Source organism: Cibotium barometz, chromosome 29, assembly GCF_041138505.1.
Source record: "Cibotium barometz isolate CiBa-2024 chromosome 29, ASM4113850v1, whole genome shotgun sequence".
In the NCBI taxonomy this organism is placed as follows: domain Eukaryota; kingdom Viridiplantae; phylum Streptophyta; class Polypodiopsida; order Cyatheales; family Cibotiaceae; genus Cibotium; species Cibotium barometz.
This window is the reverse complement of record NC_141074.1, coordinates 14192863-14213167: the sequence shown is the minus strand read 5'-3', so window position 1 is coordinate 14213167 and position 20305 is coordinate 14192863. Positions and strand designations below refer to the sequence as shown.

The following is a 20305-nucleotide window of genomic DNA, read 5'->3' as shown; positions in this document are numbered from 1 at the left end:
CATTAGCCATATGCATAAGCCTTATGCATTGGAGTATGCATAAGAGTTTTAAGTATTTATGTTTCTTCTTGGATAGATGGCGAATAACTTGCGGCGCGATGCTACACATGGAGGAGTAGATATTCAATAATATTTTTAAGTATATATTAGCCTCAAATTGTATCTTATCTTTTAATTAAAAACTGTTAGCTTAAATAACAACATAATTGTAATGTTCATTTGTTTGTATGTCTATAGCTTGAATCAGTGGACTGCCCCCCTATGCAAGGTGAATAGAATTTTGCATTACACGATGGGGTTTGGAAGCTCTCTTTGAAAGGGTACAAGACAAAGCATGGATTGTTATGACTGGAGGACATGCTTGGCAAGCATGGCAAGTAAGTACATTTCTAAAACCATAACCTCTTTTTTTTTGTAAAACTAATTTTCACTTATGTTAGTTTTATTGTGGTTTAGGATCATGTTACTAGAAACGGTGGTGAAAATGTCCAAGCAAGAAGACATGGAAATGTGAGAAGAGAAGGGCGTGGAGCTGCAAGGAACAATAATAATTTAGCTACATGAGATGTAGACCCCCTCAATGTAGACCCTAGCTCCATATATTTTCATTATGCTTTATTTTGTATATGAGCTTTTTGGATTCATACACTTATGTAATTTCGCCAAGTATTATAATTGAATTACGACATGACTATAAAAATCATGAATTGCCATTGTCCTTTTTTTTTTGCATTTGTCAAGTTTTACATTACATGTGTCCATGACGATGAGTAGGACATGAAGTTGTGTTAGTTTTACTATCTGTATTAAAAAAAAGAACTGGGGTTGATTGGGGAGTCTTATGCAGACTCCCTAGTCTGCCCTAGCAAAAGTAGCAGGAAAATATTGTTATTGTGCAGTAAAATTTCATTGTTGAACATCAAAATTTTGTTGTTGAACTACGACATTTCGCTCTGCTACTGCTGATGAGCAGGAATTTTTTTTTTGCTATTTTCTAGCAAACCCATTGTAGCAAAAATAGCATCGTTTTTTAGCAGCAAAATGGGCTCAACATCTCCCTACCTTCTAGCTATAAAAGCGCTGCTGTTTTCACTGCTACACCCTCATTCTATTGTAGTGGCTGCTATGTTGAAGTTTTTAACAACAAATGTCATTTGGTTGCAAAGGGAAAAAGAGTGGGCAGAATGTTTACTTTAGATGCAAGTATGCATGAAGTGAAAGCTGCTAAGTGTACACAAGGTGCATGTATTGTGTCCGATATAGATATTTGGCATAAATGAATTGGTCATGTGAATGGGCAGCAATTGAAGTCTATGAATGAATTCTGCATAATAGGAATGTAAGTAAGAGAGCACTTGATGTGGTGCACTTAGATGTATGGGGGTTGACAAAGACGGCATCAATGGCATGATATTGTTACTATGTGTCTTTTATTGATGACCATACAAGGAAGTTGTGGGTCTATTTCATGAAAGAGAAAAGTGAAGTATTTACTCACTTTCAGAATTTTAGAAGGTTGGTTGAAAAGAAAATAGGTTTTAGGCTAAGTGCCTAAGATTAAATGGAGGGGGAGAGTACTTCTCCAATGAGTTCAGTGAGTACTTAAGAAAGCATGGAATTTGGAGGCAATTCACATGCATATTCTTTTTGCAGCAAAATGGTAATGCTACTGCTATGTAGGAAGAATAGGCACATTGCAGAGGTTGCTCATGCATTGATAGAGCATGCCTCACCATTATTGGGCTGAAGTAGTTGCGCCTCTAGTTTACATTATAAACTAGACACCCACATCAAGGTAATGCATCGTGTGACTCTAGAGGTGAAGTATACTGGTAGAAAAATAGATTTGTTACACTTGAAAGAGTTTAGATGCATCGCATGTGTACGCATTCTTGATGAGCTACGTCGTAAGTTGGATACAAAGGCTGAAAAATGTGTGTTCATTGGCTAATCCCTTGAGAAAAAGGGGTAAAGAGGTTGGATCCAAAGGTTAAAAAAGGTGTGTTCATTGGTTACTCCCTTGCGTAAAAGGGGTAAAATATTAACCTTGTCTCGTGAGATGACGGTAAGTAAGGATGTTGTCTTTGATGCGATGAGCACTTGGTATGCTCATGTATTAGACTCGATTGGGATTGATACATGAGCACTTGGTATGCTCATGTAATGGACTCAATTGGGATCGATACATAGGAGCATGTGGTTGCACTTAATACAGGCTAGTAAATCACAATCTCATTGATTGAGTGGACCAAGAGAGTTTGGATAAGGCCATCTTATTCCTTTTGTACAGGATTTTATTCATATTTCCTAGACGGCATACTAGGGAGTTTCAAATTGTTAAGGTATGGGTGGTATCATGGTGGTATGGGATGCTAGTGATCCCTCACATATATTATTTTATGGGATAATTTGGGCTCAAGATTGTTGATTTGCTTACATCACTTAGCATGTTGACCTCAACATTCAAAGATAATCCCATTTTTTGAATTCATTTAAAGTTATAGTGTGGGCATATTTTCACTTGTTGGAATCTCTTTCTTTAGAGTTCAACGAGTTTATCTTGTTGTGTTTGGATTAAGGACATTTAGTTTCTTCTTTTTTTTGGCATTTCTTTCTCTAGTTCCGTACTTTAGGTGATTTATACAATCAACCTGATGGTTTACGGATGGACATATGTGGCTCATTGAGACGCTGATGAATCTATATGTTGATATGGGTAACTAGGGACGTCGATTATTCCATGTGCAGATGTGAGTACATCGGGACGTGCGCTGATGAATCCCTGGTTCCTGTTGGTATAATGCCATGTTTTCCTATTTTATTCTGAATGGTTTACGAACGAGGAAATTACTTTGAGTATGAATTCCTCTGATCATCCACAGTAGTCTGATGGGCAAACAGAGCGTATGAATCAGATCGTAGAGGATATGCTTCGTGCATATGTCTTTGGAAAAGCATCAAATTGGGAAAAATATATTCCAATGATATAATTTGCCTATAACAGTTTTAAACATACGGCTATTGGTTTTATTCTGTTCATGCTTATGTATGGGTATTAACCCAAAGCACCTACTATTGATGTCGGTCTAGGATATCGAGCTTCATGCATCCAGGGATTTCTTGCGTGATATGCAAGAAATGCTGACCGAAGCTCGGGATTGTATCAGGAGTGCTCAAGATAGAGCACGGTTTTATGCTGATAGGGGACACTCATCTCGGTCTTTTGAACCAGGAGCGTTGGTTTATTTAAAAGTTCCTAAGGATTTCCAAACTTTGTCACAAAAAAAAAGCTCGAATTTATCTCCTAGATATTGTGGTCAATTTCGAGTTATACATCAGATTGGCACAGTTGGGTATGAACTATAAACTACCTCCACATGTTAGAGTTCATCCAGTCTTTTATATCAATAGATTGAAAGGGAAACTGGGAGGTGAAGATTACACAGTTACTCCTCAAGAACTCGTTGAAGTCAAAGATTTATCCTATGTTCCACATGAACTTGATAAGGTACTTGAATTCAGGGAAAGGAAACTTTCTAGTTGACTAATCCCTGAGGTTAAAATTAGGTGGAAAGATAGGGAAATAGAGATTTCGACTTGGGAGTCGGTTGATATTGTTCAGTGCAGTTCTCCTTTTTTTTCATTGCAAGAGTGCAATGTTTTGAGAGAGGGAAAGTATGTTATATGCACATTATGTGTGCATATACTAGGAGGCTAACCCACATTAGGCTTGTAAGCATGGGAGCATGGAAACAAGCTCTAGTGCACATGCTATTGGATTGGAGTTATATCTCTTGATGGTATAGGACATTAAGGTAGAAGTATGATGTATTTCATTTATAATTCATGTGTGCATCCCTTGGGCTCGGGAGTGGTTGGGTGGTTGAGTTTATACTTGATTTATGCATGTTTATGCAAAACAATTATCTAGAGAGATCTTAGGGTTTTAACACCCTTCCACTGTACCGTGGTTTTTGAAACACAAGTATTGGTGTGTTATTCCGTGTAGGATATAGAATTCTGGTGTGATCTCCGCATCTTCCTCATAGTACTCTCCCTTGAGTTCTACTTCATACACCATATCCATATCTTGTGATGGCTCTTCAATCAATACTTGGTTGATTTTAGCCTATGGTGGTTGTGGTGGTGGTAGAACAAGTGATGGTAGAGGTGAAGTGTCCTATACTCGAAACATCCCCCTAGGTAAAAAGGAAGAGTTTGGCTACCCTACAGCTACAATGATTTGCATAGGTGGTGTTGGTAAGGCCAATGGAGCTCTAGGTGGTGTTGGTAAGGCCAATGGAGCTCTAGGTGCTGGCAGCTATGCAACTGTTTAGAACCTTGGATATCTACACATGGAGGTGTCATGATTCCCTAATTTCACACAGTGTGCATAGTAGAGTAGTGGCCTTGCTCTTAACTGTGGGCATTTGGTGGTAGTGTAATTCAATCTACACATAGAACGCCACACAAATTCTCTACGGAGGTAAAGATAGGTATGCCCATGTCTAGATGTTTCTCTTCCCTCCTTTACCTTCAATTTTTCCAGTATTGCATTACTGAGTTCATCCATAGTCATGTTTTCGACTTTCTTGCTTCGAGTTTTGACTTTCTCTTGCTGACTCGAAATACGCGAAGTCACTGTTTGCCGAAGATATTATGACATCTTTCCGTTGTGGTAATTCCAGCATATTATCTTCATATTTAATTACTAGTTTACAACATGCATTCAGAGTACCCGGTCGGGCTAATACTAGATAATCATGCATATTATGGTCTCTAACTCCTCTCCGGAAGCAAGGCAATGATCATCAGTTAGCCTTTCCCATAGTTTGCGCCTTGAATTTAAGTGCTTTAGCCGAGACACTTAGTCTCACATCGACTCCATTTTCTTATGTTTGAGACACATAGTCTCACATCGACTCCATTTTCTTATGTTTGATGTTGTGCACCTGTGCCATAGGACTCCATCTGTCACCACTTTTGGCAAAGCTAGGCAAAAACACATTCTTGAGTCGTGTGAAGTTAACTTTATCCTCGGGTTTGAGGGTTCGGAACCATTGATGCACTTTTCCTTCTAGGGTCATTGAGAAAGCATGAATCATTGTTACATCACTAAATGGCCCGCAAGTTTCGCATGTGGACTCAAAGATCTCTACATGTTGAATAGGATCCCCATCCCTAGAGAATTTTTGAACGAGCTTTAAAATGATGTGTGGCTTCATTTGGGAGGGTTGTAGAGCAATGCCTAGTTCCCTGCACGACAAATTTAAGGTGGGTGGTACCTAAGTGAACTCATCATGAGTGAGTAGTGCTAAAAATGAGCTCAAGTACAATTAGGTTACAAGATTGAAACTTGTACTCATAGAGAGACTTGAGATTTGTGCTTGTTTTCATTGCTTGAAATGTTCTTCTTTTATATGAGGAGAGTACAACTTAACTTTTCTCTTGCATGTGGGATAACTCTCACTTGGTGATGTGTCTTCTCACACTCACTCCATACTTTTCTTGTGCTCTATGGCACCATATTTCTCAACACCCCCTTTGGTTCCAAATCTTTGGGCTACTCAAGGTGGTTGGATGTCGGTTGGAAAATGTTGTTTTGAATTTTTACTTTCTACATTTCCCTATGTGCTATGAGCAACTTTGGCTCATGTGCTACTTTGGCACTTCCCCCCTTGATGGTGACTTGACCTATCTTTGAGGCCTAGAGGTCATCTCCAAGAGTAGGGTTACAAATTTTGGCTATTTCTTCTACCTTGGCTACATCATTGGTGCCAGAGGGTAGGTACAAGCACTTTTTGTAGGAAGTAGGAATTTTTTACAACAAATTTTTGTTTAAGAAATGGGTAATGAGGATTTTTTGATGTGGGACTTTCTGGCTCCTCTTTCTTCTTCATTGTTGCTTTTCTTGTTGCTTTCATTTTTGTTGCAACTTATGCTTTGTTTATGCACACTTACGCTTGCATACTCATTTGGTTGTAGCGTTTTTACCAAGGTTGTACTCTTCTCTTTCACACAAACATATGTCAGCATGCTCATTTGGCCGCTTTTATACCTTATTTTTAACTTGTAGTCGGGACAGGGTACCCACTCAATTAGAAAAATAGATTTTTCCTTGGTCTCATGCATCACACATGCTTGCTCATATTGGCAACTTACAACAGTTAGAGATTTGTGAAAGTTTTTAAAGTGCTATGGAGTCATGCCCATGGATATAACCATGTGAACAAGCCCTTTTAGAGCCGTGTGAACAACCTCCTAGGAGGATAAGGGTTTCAACCTTAGTAAATTTTATTATTTTTTATTTTTTCAAAATGTAGAATATCCACTTTGACATGTGGCTGCCGATTGCACTGCGCGTGGCTGATGGAGCACCTCCTTCTTTTCTTACGCTTACTGGTGGCTTGGTGCTTGGCGATGGCTCTGGGTTGTCTCTGCTTAATTGGTGCCTTTACCATGCTTCTTCGCCTGACTATGTGCACAGTTGGCAAGTGTTCTCCTACCTGCAGCGACCTTTGCTTGCGCCTTACCACGGCTGTGTGCTCGTGCGTCAGTTGATGCTACGCACCATGTCTTGTTGTTGGCCTCGTCTCTATGCAGATTTATGTGCTTTGTTTGCTCTTCCGATTCACTTTGAGGAGGAGCAGCAGGTAAATCAACTGGAATACTCAACGAACCTGGGCAGTGTTGGGTCTTGAAGTTGATTTTTGCAGATGCTGATTTGGTGTTGCTCTCTATTGCCGCACTTCCTTCTTATTCCCCTTCTTTTATAGCAATTATGATGATAGCTTCTCTTGTCGTCTATCTCTCTTGTATGTGCTATTCTCTGCTCAGCTTGTATTTACTCTACCGATACTTCTTTTACAATGAAATTCCAATTCTCAAGCTTGTGGTTTGAGGCTGAGTAACAATAGCCACAAATTATTAAAAAAATCTTCCTTCTCTTATTTTGTGCCTAACATAGTTTGCTTGTGCAGTAGCAAAGGCTTTGTTACTTAAATCTCTCTTTCTCTCTATGGGCTCAAGAACCTCAGAGTCTCTCTCAAGGACTATATGCTAACCCTAAAAGATAGAACACTAAGCTAGCAAAAAAAACTTATGACTTGGCTAAATAACCTATGCCTTTGCAGAATTAAGAGTTCCATGTCCTCGAACATGGGATGATTAACATCCACACCTCACCCCATCTTGGCAATAGCGGATACTACACTGATGTCTCCATCACTCTGGTCATGAACTGCACACATGTGATCAAAAAATTTGACCACTTAGCCTAGTAATGGAAAATTTTGATAGCAAGTTCTTTGTAATGCTTGGCATAAACAAGACTTTTGAGAGAGTGTTTGTCTAACCATTTGCAGTACTGGGCACGTCTCATCATCATTAAATGAATTTTCTAACATCTCCTTAAATTCTTCCATCTTCCTGAAATACTTCCATCATGGAAGTATGTAGGAGAAATGTACATACTTCTAAGAGAGTGCTTACTTCCACCATTTGTAGTAGTGAGCACATCTTATCATCATCTAATGAATCCATTGATAGTATCTCCCCAACTTCTTCCATCTTCCTCAAATACTTCCATCTTGGAAGATGCAAGAGAATACAATTAGAAATTGATCTCTTTGTAGTCATAGATCCTGCTGAGATGAACAATTGTAAGTATGTCTTTATATTTATAATAATTATGTAAAAAAATTGAAAGATGTGCCCACGTATAAGTTTTTTTATATTTTTGACACACATACCAGTGACCATATTGACATTTTTTGATGAAAATATATATGCACATACTAATGCCAAGATACTTTCATAGAAACATTAAACTCTCTTTAAAAAACCATCGATATAAACCATAAAAAATGAATGAACCTATTATAGTTATAATCTATATTGCTAACAAAAAATAAATTTTTCTAAAAAAAGAGGGACTTATATCCCAAAACTTCACATATGTATATTTTAAAATAGGGGTTTAAACCTGAATTAGTGTTCAACATGAAGTTATAGGTTAACTCAATATTGAACATTAAGTTATGGGAAAATTTCATGTGCTCTTCGTGTAGGTTCCCTAGGAACCTCACTTTTAAGAAAGCCCCCATATCACTTCTACGCAGAGGGTATAAAAAAATAGGTATGTACATACATAGTTTTCAAAAATACATATTTTTGTTTATATATATATATATACGTACATACATAGTTTTTAGAAATGTAAATATTTTTTCTTGTATATATACATAGTTTTTGGGAATATTGTTTATTGTATGTATACATTCTTTCAAATAGATTGGTAACTAATAAATAGGACACATCATGTAAATGTAAAGTTGTAAATGGCGTAAAACTCATGTGATATCATACTATTTTTCCATTTGAATCCCCAAGGTTATAAAAGGCATAATTTAAAATAGGTCTTCTATTAAACTCATGTGATATCATTTTTTTTTCATGTGAACCCATGAGGGTGTTAGAATCGAAAGGAAGCTAAATTTTCTACATGGAGATTACAAAGACAAGCATGCACAATGCTCAAGAAATCCACTTGGAGGAGAGAGGAAGTTTATGCTCTAAAGGGTTGATGACATTGGGGGAGGGGTGTGTTTAATTTTCAAGCATTAGCAAATCTAATCCATGTGTGCAACCAAGGGTGGTGAGAGTACACATTCGAATATATAGAGTAGTGAAGGCTAGTGAAGCAAGTTAGGTTCTATAGTCACACATAGGCTCACATGATTGCACACATAAGCTAGTGCAACCAAGGGTGGTGAGAGTACACATTCGAATATATAGAGTAGTGAAGGCTAGTGAAGCAAGTTAGGTTCTATAGTCACACATAGGCTCACATGATTGCACATGGCCCACAACTCTCCACACAATGCTTGTGTATGGTGAGTCAAGCAATGTTCACACTTACACTACTCTTCTCAATGCACTATTGCACCCCAAATTAGTCAAGAAATGAGAAAAGTTTTAGCTTTAGCCTTTGATGAAGTGCATGTCTACCATGGGATGTGAGAAAACATTGTGACTTACAACACTATGAGCACTATCTTAGGTTCTTATCAATTTTGGACTAGATTTTATGGTCCTTGTCATTGTCTTACTTTTATCGCTCGCTCATGGTTAAAAAAATCAATTACCAACATAACCATTTATATGGTGTGACCACCATTCTCTTTATCTCTTATCCTAGGGCTATCAATGTTGCATAGAAGATCTTACCACCACCACAACCTTCTAAAAGTGTTTTAAGATTAGTATATTGATTTTTTATTGCTTTGAATTGGTGACCTTATACTTTCCCTTTTACACTATCTATTATTACATGGACTTCACGAAACTCTCCCCTCATCCTTTGCTTAGTGCCTTTGCTTACTGCTTACTTGAGCTGCTTATGCAAATAAGACATGTCTGCTTAGTTGTGCTCATGAAACCACCTTCATTTTGGGCATATTAGCAAATCTCTCTATCCTCTAAACGATCAACAATTTCAAAAGGGCCTTAGGAAAGCAAGGTCCATCTTGATGTTTGCAATCATTGCATAAATATTGTGATCATAGAACTTGCATGGTTGCCCCATTGCATAAATATTAGCAGTCGCTCCTTTACATTCACAAGTACACAAATAGTTGGGTGTTCTAGCTTGGTGCTTTATAGGGCATCTAAAATTCTAAGGGTTCATATGTCTATAGTCCCGTTAACAATATCAAACATATAACACACATATTATAACACTCTCATCACGCTTGATGATTCTAAAGTAAGGGTTTATTGTTTTGCTAGGTAAAATGTTGATAGAACATTTGATCATAGAACTTGCATGGTTGCCCCATTGCATAAATATTGTGCATGGCTAGCAGTCGTTCCTTTACATTCACAAGTACACAAATAGTTGGGTGTTCTAGCTTGGTGCTTTATAGGGCATCTTAAATTCTAAGGGTTCATATGTCTATAGTCCCGTTAGCAACATCAAACATATAACACACATATTATAACACTCTCATCATGCTTTATGATTCTAAAGTAAGGGTCTGTTGTTTTGCTAGGTAAAATGTTGATATCTAAAATCTCAAAAACTTACATTTTACTAGTTATTGAAATTTGTTTAGCTAAAATGTATTTATATATGCTAAAAATCATGCAAAAATAGGTTATGTATAATGCATGAGAGAATTATTTTTTTGTATTTTTCATTGTATTTATGCCCAGTTTAGAGATCTCATTACTCAAAACTCATCAAAATTTTGAAATCCTTAAAAAATGAGCATATTAAAATTTTAAAATCCTTAAAATTGAACACATGTTAAATTTTTTTAATTGCACAATTTTGGTCGTTTTCTACAAATAACATGGTTTTGGGGTCTTAATGAGAAACGCTTGCAATTATGCATTCAATTTGCAATAGTGTTTTATGTGAATCAAATTAGCAATGAACATAGTTGCAATCTAATAAAAGACTCAAAAGGCATGCCTTTTGAGAAAATCACTTTAAAGCTTAATATGTCTTATAAAACCAAGGCCACAACCTAATCTCAACATGATTTTGTGACTACAAAACAATATGTAAAAGTAGCATTCATGTCTAGCTTTCCATTACCCATTGGATGAACTACTCTTTTTTTTTCCCCCAAGAAACAGATCCTTCTATTAGTTATTGAAAAAATAGCCACGAAGGGTTAGATACAAACTTGCCTCATGTACAAGGTGGGAATCAAGTAATCGAAGGAGGGGAAAGAGATGCTTCTCCTCGGGCTGGCCGCTCTATGAGGAGAAGGCTATCTCATACAGGGGAACAACCACACAGGTGGTCATTGGATGAACTACTTATCAGTTTAATTCCACGTAAATTTTAATGTAATTTGCAATGCTCAATATAAACATTTCTATATACATACACTCTCTTGCGAAGCATACTCTTGCACTATGTCTATTTACGTGGCCATCTAGAAAGATTTGAATAAAGTTATGTATCCTTAATATTCTTTATGATTGTTGTAAATAGAGTAACATTAAAAAAAGAAGTTTGGCGACTAATCTGCTATTTTTATTACAACCTGAATATGTTTGATATAACACACACCCACCATCCGGCAAGTTACAAAGAAGTCTCAGTGTAGCCAGCGAGATTTGAATCCACAACATTAGGGGAGCGAGATTTGAATCCACAACATTAGGGGATCGCTTTTAACTACATTTTTACATGGCACTTTAGCCTTGTACATTTTAGCAAAAGGGGGCAGCCTTATGTCGTGGTAAAGCGCTTTGGTCCCTCATCCTGTCAATCTCATCCTGATAAGCACAAAAAGTATGGGCAGACTGAACTGCTTTACTCGGACAGCGACATGTAGACACACATGTTGCTTTACTCGGACAGAGAGATGTACACACACATGTTTTACTCGGACAGAGAGATGTACACACACATGTTGCTAAAAATTGAGATCGATCATAGATGGAGGTTGGCTGCCAAGTTCCAACTTCCACATGGATGCGGATACCATACTAGATTAAACTCCACTCCTCCCACAACACTGAACTCCACCCATCTTTCAGCGCCCACGTAACGTTTTTCCATTCCCCTCTCTCTCTCTCTCTCTCTCTCTCTCTCACACACACACACACACAGTTTGGGGGTTGGAATTTGCGTCCTCTCATCCCTTCCTTTAGCAGCTCTGCTAACTTTACAATAGTGGGCACTGCAGACTCCAGAGCCAGGTGGTGGGCTTTGACCTTACTTCACAATTCTGCGTCGTGCGATCAACCTTCTTACGAGCATGAGGCTTTCTGCAAGCACTGGCGCCCCCAAAGTAGATGCTGCCTCACGCTCTTTCATCATGAAGGTGAGTCCCCCCCCCGTATTAGGTTATGTATCCATTCACAGGATGCTTCAATGGCGCGCAAGCCAAGCTGTACCTGGATAATTGTTCTCTCTCTCTCTCTCTCTCTCTCTCTCTCTCTCACTCACTCTCTCGTCTACCTTTGTCTTCTAAGGCGTTGATAACATCTCTTGTTTTGAAACTTCCCTAGGTGCAGCACCTTATTGAGCGCTGCCTCACCTTCTACCTTGACCAAGATGACTGTGTCAAGGCTCTCTCAAAGCACGCAGGAATCGAACCTATCATCACTGTAACAGGTACCTGTTCTAGCCTTGCTTGTTGAACCCATCATGCTCATAGCTGGCATAAATCATGCCTAATTTAACCCAGTGTGTCCTAAAACTTTTCCTTATATTCAATTAGCTCCTTGCTAGCTGGTCAGTAGAATTGTAATTGATTCTTGATCGGGCTGCTTCTTAAACCCAATACTACTGCAATCGTTAAGTCGAGAACCTTTCTTTAAAAGCTTATCACCATTGGTAGTCACCATAATTGGTAAGGATAATTAATTATACAGTAGGTAAGTCACAACACATCTTTTAATCGCTTAGGTCAACATGCTCCAACCTAGCTCATTAATCTCTGTCTGAACCAAAAATGTAAATAAAGAACAAGTAGTTCAATGTGTATACAGCCTTATCTCTAGTTTTTGTTTGTTGTGAGCTATAAGGAGTCTAAGTAACCTTGCCTTGACGAGTGGAGATTGAACTTAAACCCAGTCTTACATGGTGATTAAGCTAATCCTAACTCAACCTAGTTTTCTATATTGGCTTCTTTTGTGCTCTCAGTGTGGAAGGAGTTAGAGAAGGCAAACAAGGAGTTTTTTGAAGGTTACTTTGCTAGGAGGCTAGCAAGAAGATCATCTCAATTTAGCAGAGTGTTGGAGGACACTACTAAAAAGCTTTCCAGGCACAGCTTGGAGGACATCAACAAGAAGATAAAAAGAAGGATTCCAAAACCCTAATGACAACGCCAAAGCAGAGAGTTAGGAGGGTTCTGATTAACCAAACTTCCTGCTGATCAGCTGATGATCTGACCATGTACTCATACTTCACCAAGCCAATGATAATGATCATGTGCTTGATAACCATGCAAGAATTATCTCACTTTCTGGTTATCGGGGGTTCTTTTTCGGGGGGTTCTTTAAAAACTGCACTCCTTTCTTCTTCTGTGTGAATTATCTCCATGCAGTTTAGTTTCATAATCATGAAAATTGCAGTTGCCTTAAAAAACAGTTTTCCTAAATCCGATGCTATGGATATTTTTCTTTAATCTCACTTTCCAGTTATGGTTTTCTTGTTATCTAAATCCTTTGTGTTAGCCCTGCTTTTTTTCTGTGTGAATTATCTCCAAAATCAGGTAAACCCTTTTTAAATTTTTTCCTTAATGTGATGTGTTTAATGTTAATTAGGGTTTCAGCCTTTAATTGGAAGCCGGACGACAATCAATTCACAAAACAGTTCAATGATCTCATATGCTGCCATGACGTTTTGCTCCCGGTAAATATGTTCCACCCGAATACGAGCACTTGGCTCTTGATTGGTTTGAAGCAGTTGTGCCAACTCTCTCTTCATTTGCTTGAGTTGAATGTCTCTCTTGTTCCTCAACAACTTAATGCGCGATGTTGCAAGCCGTAACAAGGTTTTGCATTTTGCAGAATTGAAGGACTTCCCAAACACGGATTCGAACATCTTTGTGCAGTTGAAGTTTTCCCTTCTTCCTCTTTTCTGTGACGGAAAACGCGGCCTGAATGAAGCAAGGCATGAAGTTTCAGCTTTTCCAATAAACCCGCAATGTCCTTATTAATAAAACATGACGATTTGTACCAGCTCGCTCTAATGAAGCACCTTCATAGAATTTAGAAGAGACCATGGACATGACATAATGCCTACACTCAGAAAGGGCAAGAGACCTCAATAATTGTGAGACTTCTTTGGCCCCTAGTCTGTTTCTGGATACTTCAAATTCCTCAAGCAGAGCAGCAGATGCAGCAACTAGTAGAGGTACTTAGTTTGAACTCCTTCCTGACTTAAAGTCTTTTGGCATCAAACCTTCCAGTAGCATCAGTTGAAAAAAATCCAAAGTATTCTGATTATATCGATTCTGAGCAGGCACAGAAATCATGGCATTCCAAGACACGATATCTCAAAAGGGCATTCTTTCAAAACCAATCCTTACATCATACATACTCTCACATTTCCATACATGTTGAGAAGGGTGTTCCATACTACAAGGTCTACCATAAGCATAAAACTCCATAATTCACACCACACTCATGTACAGAGGCTTCGAGACCTGGCTCAGGCTCAGCTCGTCTTATTGAACCTCATTTACAATATGAACATATGTACTTAGGCATCATATAATGACTCAAGTCATGGCACTTAATCCCATGCATCTGGATTTGCATTTAATGGCCTCATATGCATGGTTTCATACCATAGACGTGCCATGGCACGACATCCACCCCCTCTAAACCTGCACATCCTCTGGTATGTGCCAAATCATCATCAAGATCCACATATATCTGGATGTCGTCTTCATCTTCTACATTATCAGGGAGATCATACTCTTCCTCTTCAGCCATATCCATCCTATCACTATCAAGCCTCTTATCGTGAGTCTTCTGTGAATCAAAAGGATCAGTGTCATGCCTTCTTTTAAACATCTTGATCCTTTTGCCTGCTACAAGATTCTTTATCTCTGTTCCATCAAGCTCACACAGGGTATATGTGACATTTCCATGCACATGTTTGACAATGTAAGGGCCAAACCATCTTTTTGCAAACTTTCTTTGAACAGTGAACTGGTTGTCAAGACTACTATCATACATTAGGACCCAATCACCTTCTTCAATAGATTTTGGCCGGAGTCTGTGTCTTCTATCAAATCTTTCTTTATTTCTCAACCTTGCATCTTTCAAACGAGCTTTAGCAAGCTCTACATCTTCAGGCCTCCTCTCCAGCTTCCTTATTCACAATGCAAGGAGGTCTTCCCTGTTTAATCCTTCCACCCAGGGTAATACATTCCAAGTTGGAACTACTTCTTCAAATGGCATTACTGGCTTCTAACCATACATTAATTCTGCAGGCATGTATCCTATCTGAGCTATGAGTTGTACGGTCAGCCCACAAGGCATAAGGTAGCAGCCTTGGCCACACTCGCATTCTTCCTCTGCATGTCTTAGCCAAAGCTTTAATGATTGGAGGATGTCCTCGCTCACTTTTACCATTGCCCTCAGGGTTGTAAGCACATGTTAGAGCCAATTTGATGCCAATTCTAGAGAAGAATTCTCTTGCTTCTTCAACACCTAGCTCACCCCTGTCAGCTGTTATTTTCCCAACACAACCATACCGGCAAATCACATCTTCCAAGAGAAATTTGCATACTGTTTCCGTCCTCTTTGTTCTAAGAGCACACCCTTCCACTTGATTTGTCAAATCTTCTCTTGCAAGTGCTATGTACCGCATCTGCCAAATTCCCAAAGGCATTGTAACAAAATCCACTACCCATTTGTAGTGCATGGTAGGTGGGTAGGTTGGTTGCAAGCCATCACGATGTCGCACATTTGAGTACATTTGACATATCATGCATGTTTTCACATATTGGGAAACATCCTTGTACATTCCTTTCCACCAATATCTTTGCTTTATTTTGGTAAAGGTGGCCCACACACTTCGATGTCCAGCCCAGAGACTCTCATGGAATTCTTTCATGAGCTTCCCTTGAGTCTCTTTATCACATATGACTCTCTGTGGCATAGCATTCCTCTGCTTAGGATGCTTCCATAGGTACCCATCCTTTAGAAAATACCCATATGCTTTTCTGCGGATCCTCTTAAATTCTGAGTCAGACCAATTTTCCTGACTTGTCAGAGTACTCAAGTATTGACCAATAAGCAACCAATCTCCTTCATACATTTCCTCAGTAAAAGACTCAAGTGCATTTGATAAGCAAGTATGGTGCCCTTTTGCATATGCAGTAGTATAGAACTTTGTACCTACATCATCAATGTCACTAATCATCCCTTCTTCATCTTCATACCTGGCTCTTGATAGCATATCTGCAACTAAATTATCTTTTCCTGCAATATGCTCAAACTCAGGATTTAGTGACTTGATATAGGCAATCCACCTAAGCATAGCGATATCTGGAGTGGTGCAGCTTGCAATCATCCCAAGGAGTGGCAAGCAATCAGTTTCCACAAGTACAGATGCCCCAATAAGACATTCTTTTTCACATTTTAGAGCAGTGACTATTCCCCATAACTCCCTCTTGATCTGCGGATATTTTCGCTGACGAATGCTTAATACCTTTGCTCCAAATCTGATTACATACCTGTGATCATCCTCATCATCTTGCCCTACTGTCCATCCTATCCCAGTAGGACTAGTATCAACTGTAACAATCACAGGCCTGCCACACTCATAATCTGCCTTCCTTAGAGTAGCTGATGATTGGAGCAAACATTTCAGCTTCTGCATAGCTTTAATATGTAGTGCACTCCACAAAAATTTTTGATTTTTCCTCAAAAGTTGATAAAGAGGATCTGCAACATGTGCATAATGTGGGATCCAAATAACATAAAAGACACATGCACCAAGAAATCTCCTTAGCTCTGTAACATTAATGCATATCTCTTTCATTCTTTGTATTGCATCTATCTTGGCTGGACAAGGTCGGCGTCCACTAGTACTACAAAGATGTCCCACTATTAGCACTTCACCAACCCCAAACACTGATTTCAGTCCAGATAAAGTAAGATTCACCTCTTCAAGCCTGGATAGAATCATATCACAATCCTTTATATGATTCGCAACAAACTTGCGGCACCCCTTCGAATCCAAATCCCCATCTTTGTCTTTCTCATCACAGCCTTTTATTGGCATATCATCCAGAAAAGGCATAGTTATTTGTGGTATGAAGTCTCGCAAGACTTTATTCATTCCATTCATCATATGCGCCACTGAGTTGGTGGCTCCCTGTGGTAAGGTACACATCCTTACTAATCCCAAAGGAGTTTTCATTGTGGTCAAGTCCCTGCTTTGTATATCCAGCTGGAACTGATCATATCCCGAATATAGATCACCCATAGAGTATATAGCTTTCCCTGCAAATGCTTCTGCAAACTCGTCCACAATTGGACCTACTCCCACATTCCTTATTGTGACCTTGTTTACAGGTTGCATGTCTTGAATGAAGCACAATGTTCCATTTTTCTTTGGCACGGTAAACCATCTGTTGGAATATGGAGCGCATGATGGCTCCAAAATTCCCATCCTGATCTTTTCTTTTAGTAATTCCATCAGCTTTGGCAAGAGAGCCTTTGGTACTGGAATCGGCCGCAGGTTCTAGGGCACATGTGGTACAGTGAAGATCACCATTGGCGCTGTTACACTTGGATCAACACAGCCTATCTCATGCGGCTGAAAAGCAAAGGCTTTCCCATGTTTTACAAGCATCTCCTCAAAGCATTCCCTTTCAACTGGCAACAGAAAATCCTTTTCACTAATCTTCACCTCTTTTAGGGTTTCCCGTGTAAACTTGTGCCCAATTTTCTTCGGATCTCTGAGATTCGGTTGCATAGAGGCTTCATCTATTTTCTCCTTGCTTCCTGGTGGCGAGGGCGAGGCAACTGGTTTCACCTTCTTTGCAACCGTTTTATACTTTGTATCAACATGAGCATCCATCTCACAATCCATGTTTTTACATTCCATCCCCTCAAATTCCCGGATTATATCATACATCCCTGCAGATGACACCTCTATTATCTCATTTCCACTCTGTAAGCATGCTCTTTCCATAGCAAAAAGCACATCCATAGTATCCACAAATGACACCTCATCAAGCACCCCTGAAATAAACTCATTCTTCTCCAAAAGACCACACTGCTCAAGACTTTTTTGTTCATTTTGTACATGTCGATGCATGCCACGCTTCAAATCCTTGCTTTTTACAAAGACTAGTGACCCATAGCTAGAAAATCCCTGAAAATTTGCTGAAAAGTTATTTACATTGATTGAGTCCTGCGAGAACTCATTTTCCCTTGTACCATTGGAATCCCGCTTTACAATGGCACCTGGCCAAAATCCCTCATCTCCCTGTAGTTCATGAATTCTCTGTTTATCTTTGGGAGTGACTGTGCTCGAAGAGACTCACGATTCCTTTCATGGTTAATGCAAACTGTCAAGAACTGAACAGCTTTCTTGCCATCTTTACTCCTTATTCTTGCATATGCCGAGCCATCATCCAAAACTTTTGTTTCCATCCTCACAACTGTAATGTAGGGTTGCCCAAGGATGAGGGGATACGATGACATCTCCTGAACAAAGAAGTTTTGATCATCTTTCACATCCCCTATAGTTACCCTTACATTTGGACAGGCTGCATAGAGCTCTCCAGATTAGTTATTAGCTGCTTTAATCATCCACCCATGATCTACATCCATTGGCCACTTACATTTGTTGTAGAGATTTTTAGCCATAAGATTTATTTCAGACCCATGATCAATTAGAGCGACATACGGCTCTTCCAAGTCACCTATCTTGACAAGGGTTTCAGTGGTTGCCCTTGCCCAATGGCTCCTGGAGTAATGACTCTTTGTAAGAACTTCTTTTTCATCATCCTCATCCACAAAGCGCACTTGTCGTGCCCCTTCAGCAGAGTGAGTACATTCCACCACATTCTCTCTCTCTTCCTTTTGTTGTACCTGTACTCCATGAGTCTTGGAAGTGCTTGCCTCCCCTTGTGATGGAATAGATTCAATTATGGACTGCCTTTTCCTTCGTATAATATCAATTATCTCATCATGGAATTCTTTCTTTGCAATCCCCAAGACTTCCCCTAGTGTAAATTCCACCCTACTGTTTAGAATCCTCTCTTCAAGCACCTTTTTGAGGTCTGTTGTGGCTTCAATATCAGATTGAAGCTTGTAGAGTGGACTTTTTCCTTTACCCTTCTCCTTCTCATGCTTCATTTTTGCTGGCACTTCTTCCATTGATACTTCCTGTGGAGGTCTGCTATGCAGCGGAGGCATATGTGATGGCCCAGGATCCTTCTTTTCACTACCACGGGTGACCCTTTTTGATGGCCCTCCTTCCTCATTCTCCCTCTTACGCTTTTCCTCTACCTGTGCCTCATTATTCTGGCATTTTGCAATGTAGGCATGAACAGATAAAGAATCCACAGGCTCTTCCCAGCCAGTCTCAAGACGTATACAGTCACCTGCCTCATGCAAAGCCTGTTTAGACACCTTCTTTGACGCAATTAGCTCCATTGTTGATGGCCAAAAATCTTCATTCTCATATTGGATAGCGCTTCATTTCTTCTTTAATTCAAACTCCAGGATGACCTAAACAGAAAGCTTTCTCACAAATTGTGAATCTCTGGTCCAATTCTGCCCTGGTTCCCTCTTTTTTCCCGTTTCTGCATATATCTCTTTTTGTATGCGCCGTTTTCCTGGTTATTTTCCCTTTTCGCCAGAGAATCGGGCTCCTTCACCTTTTGCAGCTAAAATATCAAATTTTCCCAGTTTCGAATACACTGCGCCTCCTTTTTTTAAGCTTATTAATCGAAAATTTCCTTTTTTTTTTAAAACTCTTTCGCATGCCACGCAAGCCGCCACCTTGCGTATACGTCTCCAGCTGGCGCTCTTACTGAAAGCTTTTCTATGACTAGTCTGTTGACACCACAATCTGGCCTCAGCTCAGTTGCTGCAGCTACAAACTCTTTCCCGTACTTCACAGCAAAAAGATTACGGATCTGTATAGCAGCTCCGAGAGATCAGCACATCTCGGGGCAGCAAAAATGAGACTGGCCACTGCTTCTCATAAATCGATTGGGCATTGCCTTTGTGAATCAATAATTGGAAGCCGGACAACAATCAATTCACAAAACAGTTCAATGATCTCATATGCTGCCATGATGTTTTGCTCCCGGTAAATGTGTTCCACCTGAATACGAGCACTTGGCTCTTGATTGGTTTGAAGCAGTTGTGCCAACTCTCTCTTCATTTGCTTGAGTTGAATGTCTCTCTTGTTCCTGAACAACTTAATGCGCGATGTTGCAAGCCGTAACAAGGTTTTGCATTTTGCAGAATTGAAGGACTTCCCAAACACGGATTCGAACATCTTTGTGCAGTTGAAGTTTTCCCTTCTTCCTCTTTTCTGCGATGGAAAACGCGGCCTGAATGAAGCAAGGCATGAAGTTCCAGCTTTTCCAATAAACCCGCAATGTCCTTATTAATAAAACATGACGATTTGTACCAGCTCGCTAATGAAGCACCTTCATAGAATTTAGAAGAGACCATGGACATGACATAATGCCTACACTCAGAAAGGACAAGAGACCTCAATAATTGTGAGACTTCTTTGGCCCCTGGTCTATTTCTGGATACTTTAAATTCCTCAAGCAGAGCAGCAGAT

General features: G+C 39.4%; 1 protein-coding gene and 1 pseudogene across 1 annotated transcript; one reads left to right on the top strand and one right to left on the bottom strand.

Moving 5' to 3' along the window:
* The first annotated feature begins 11771 nt into the window (after positions 1 to 11771).
* LOC147621881 (uncharacterized) lies at positions 11772 to 12983 on the top strand. Its single transcript, XM_086823630.1, has 3 exons — positions 11772 to 11846; positions 12034 to 12139; positions 12671 to 12983. The coding sequence occupies exons 1-3, from the start codon at positions 11781 to 11783 to the stop codon at positions 12844 to 12846; spliced, it is 348 nt and encodes a 115-aa protein (XP_086679756.1). The 5' UTR covers positions 11772 to 11780; the 3' UTR covers positions 12847 to 12983.
* A 314-nt stretch (positions 12984 to 13297) lies between these two features.
* LOC147621880 (uncharacterized) lies at positions 13298 to 20043 on the bottom strand (annotated as a pseudogene).
* Positions 20044 to 20305: the final 262 nt, after the last annotated feature.

Excerpts from the sequence above, each read along its gene's own strand:
- LOC147621881 (XM_086823630.1), top strand. The coding sequence starts at position 11,781 with ATGAGGCTTTCTGCAAGCACTGGCGCCCCCAAAGTAGATGCTGCCTCA. Across the intron at positions 11,847-12,033 it reads CACGCTCTTTCATCATGAAG|GTGCAGCACCTTATTGAGCG; the intron begins GTGAGTCCCCCC and ends AAACTTCCCTAG. Across the intron at positions 12,140-12,670 it reads ACCTATCATCACTGTAACAG|TGTGGAAGGAGTTAGAGAAG; the intron begins GTACCTGTTCTA and ends TTGTGCTCTCAG.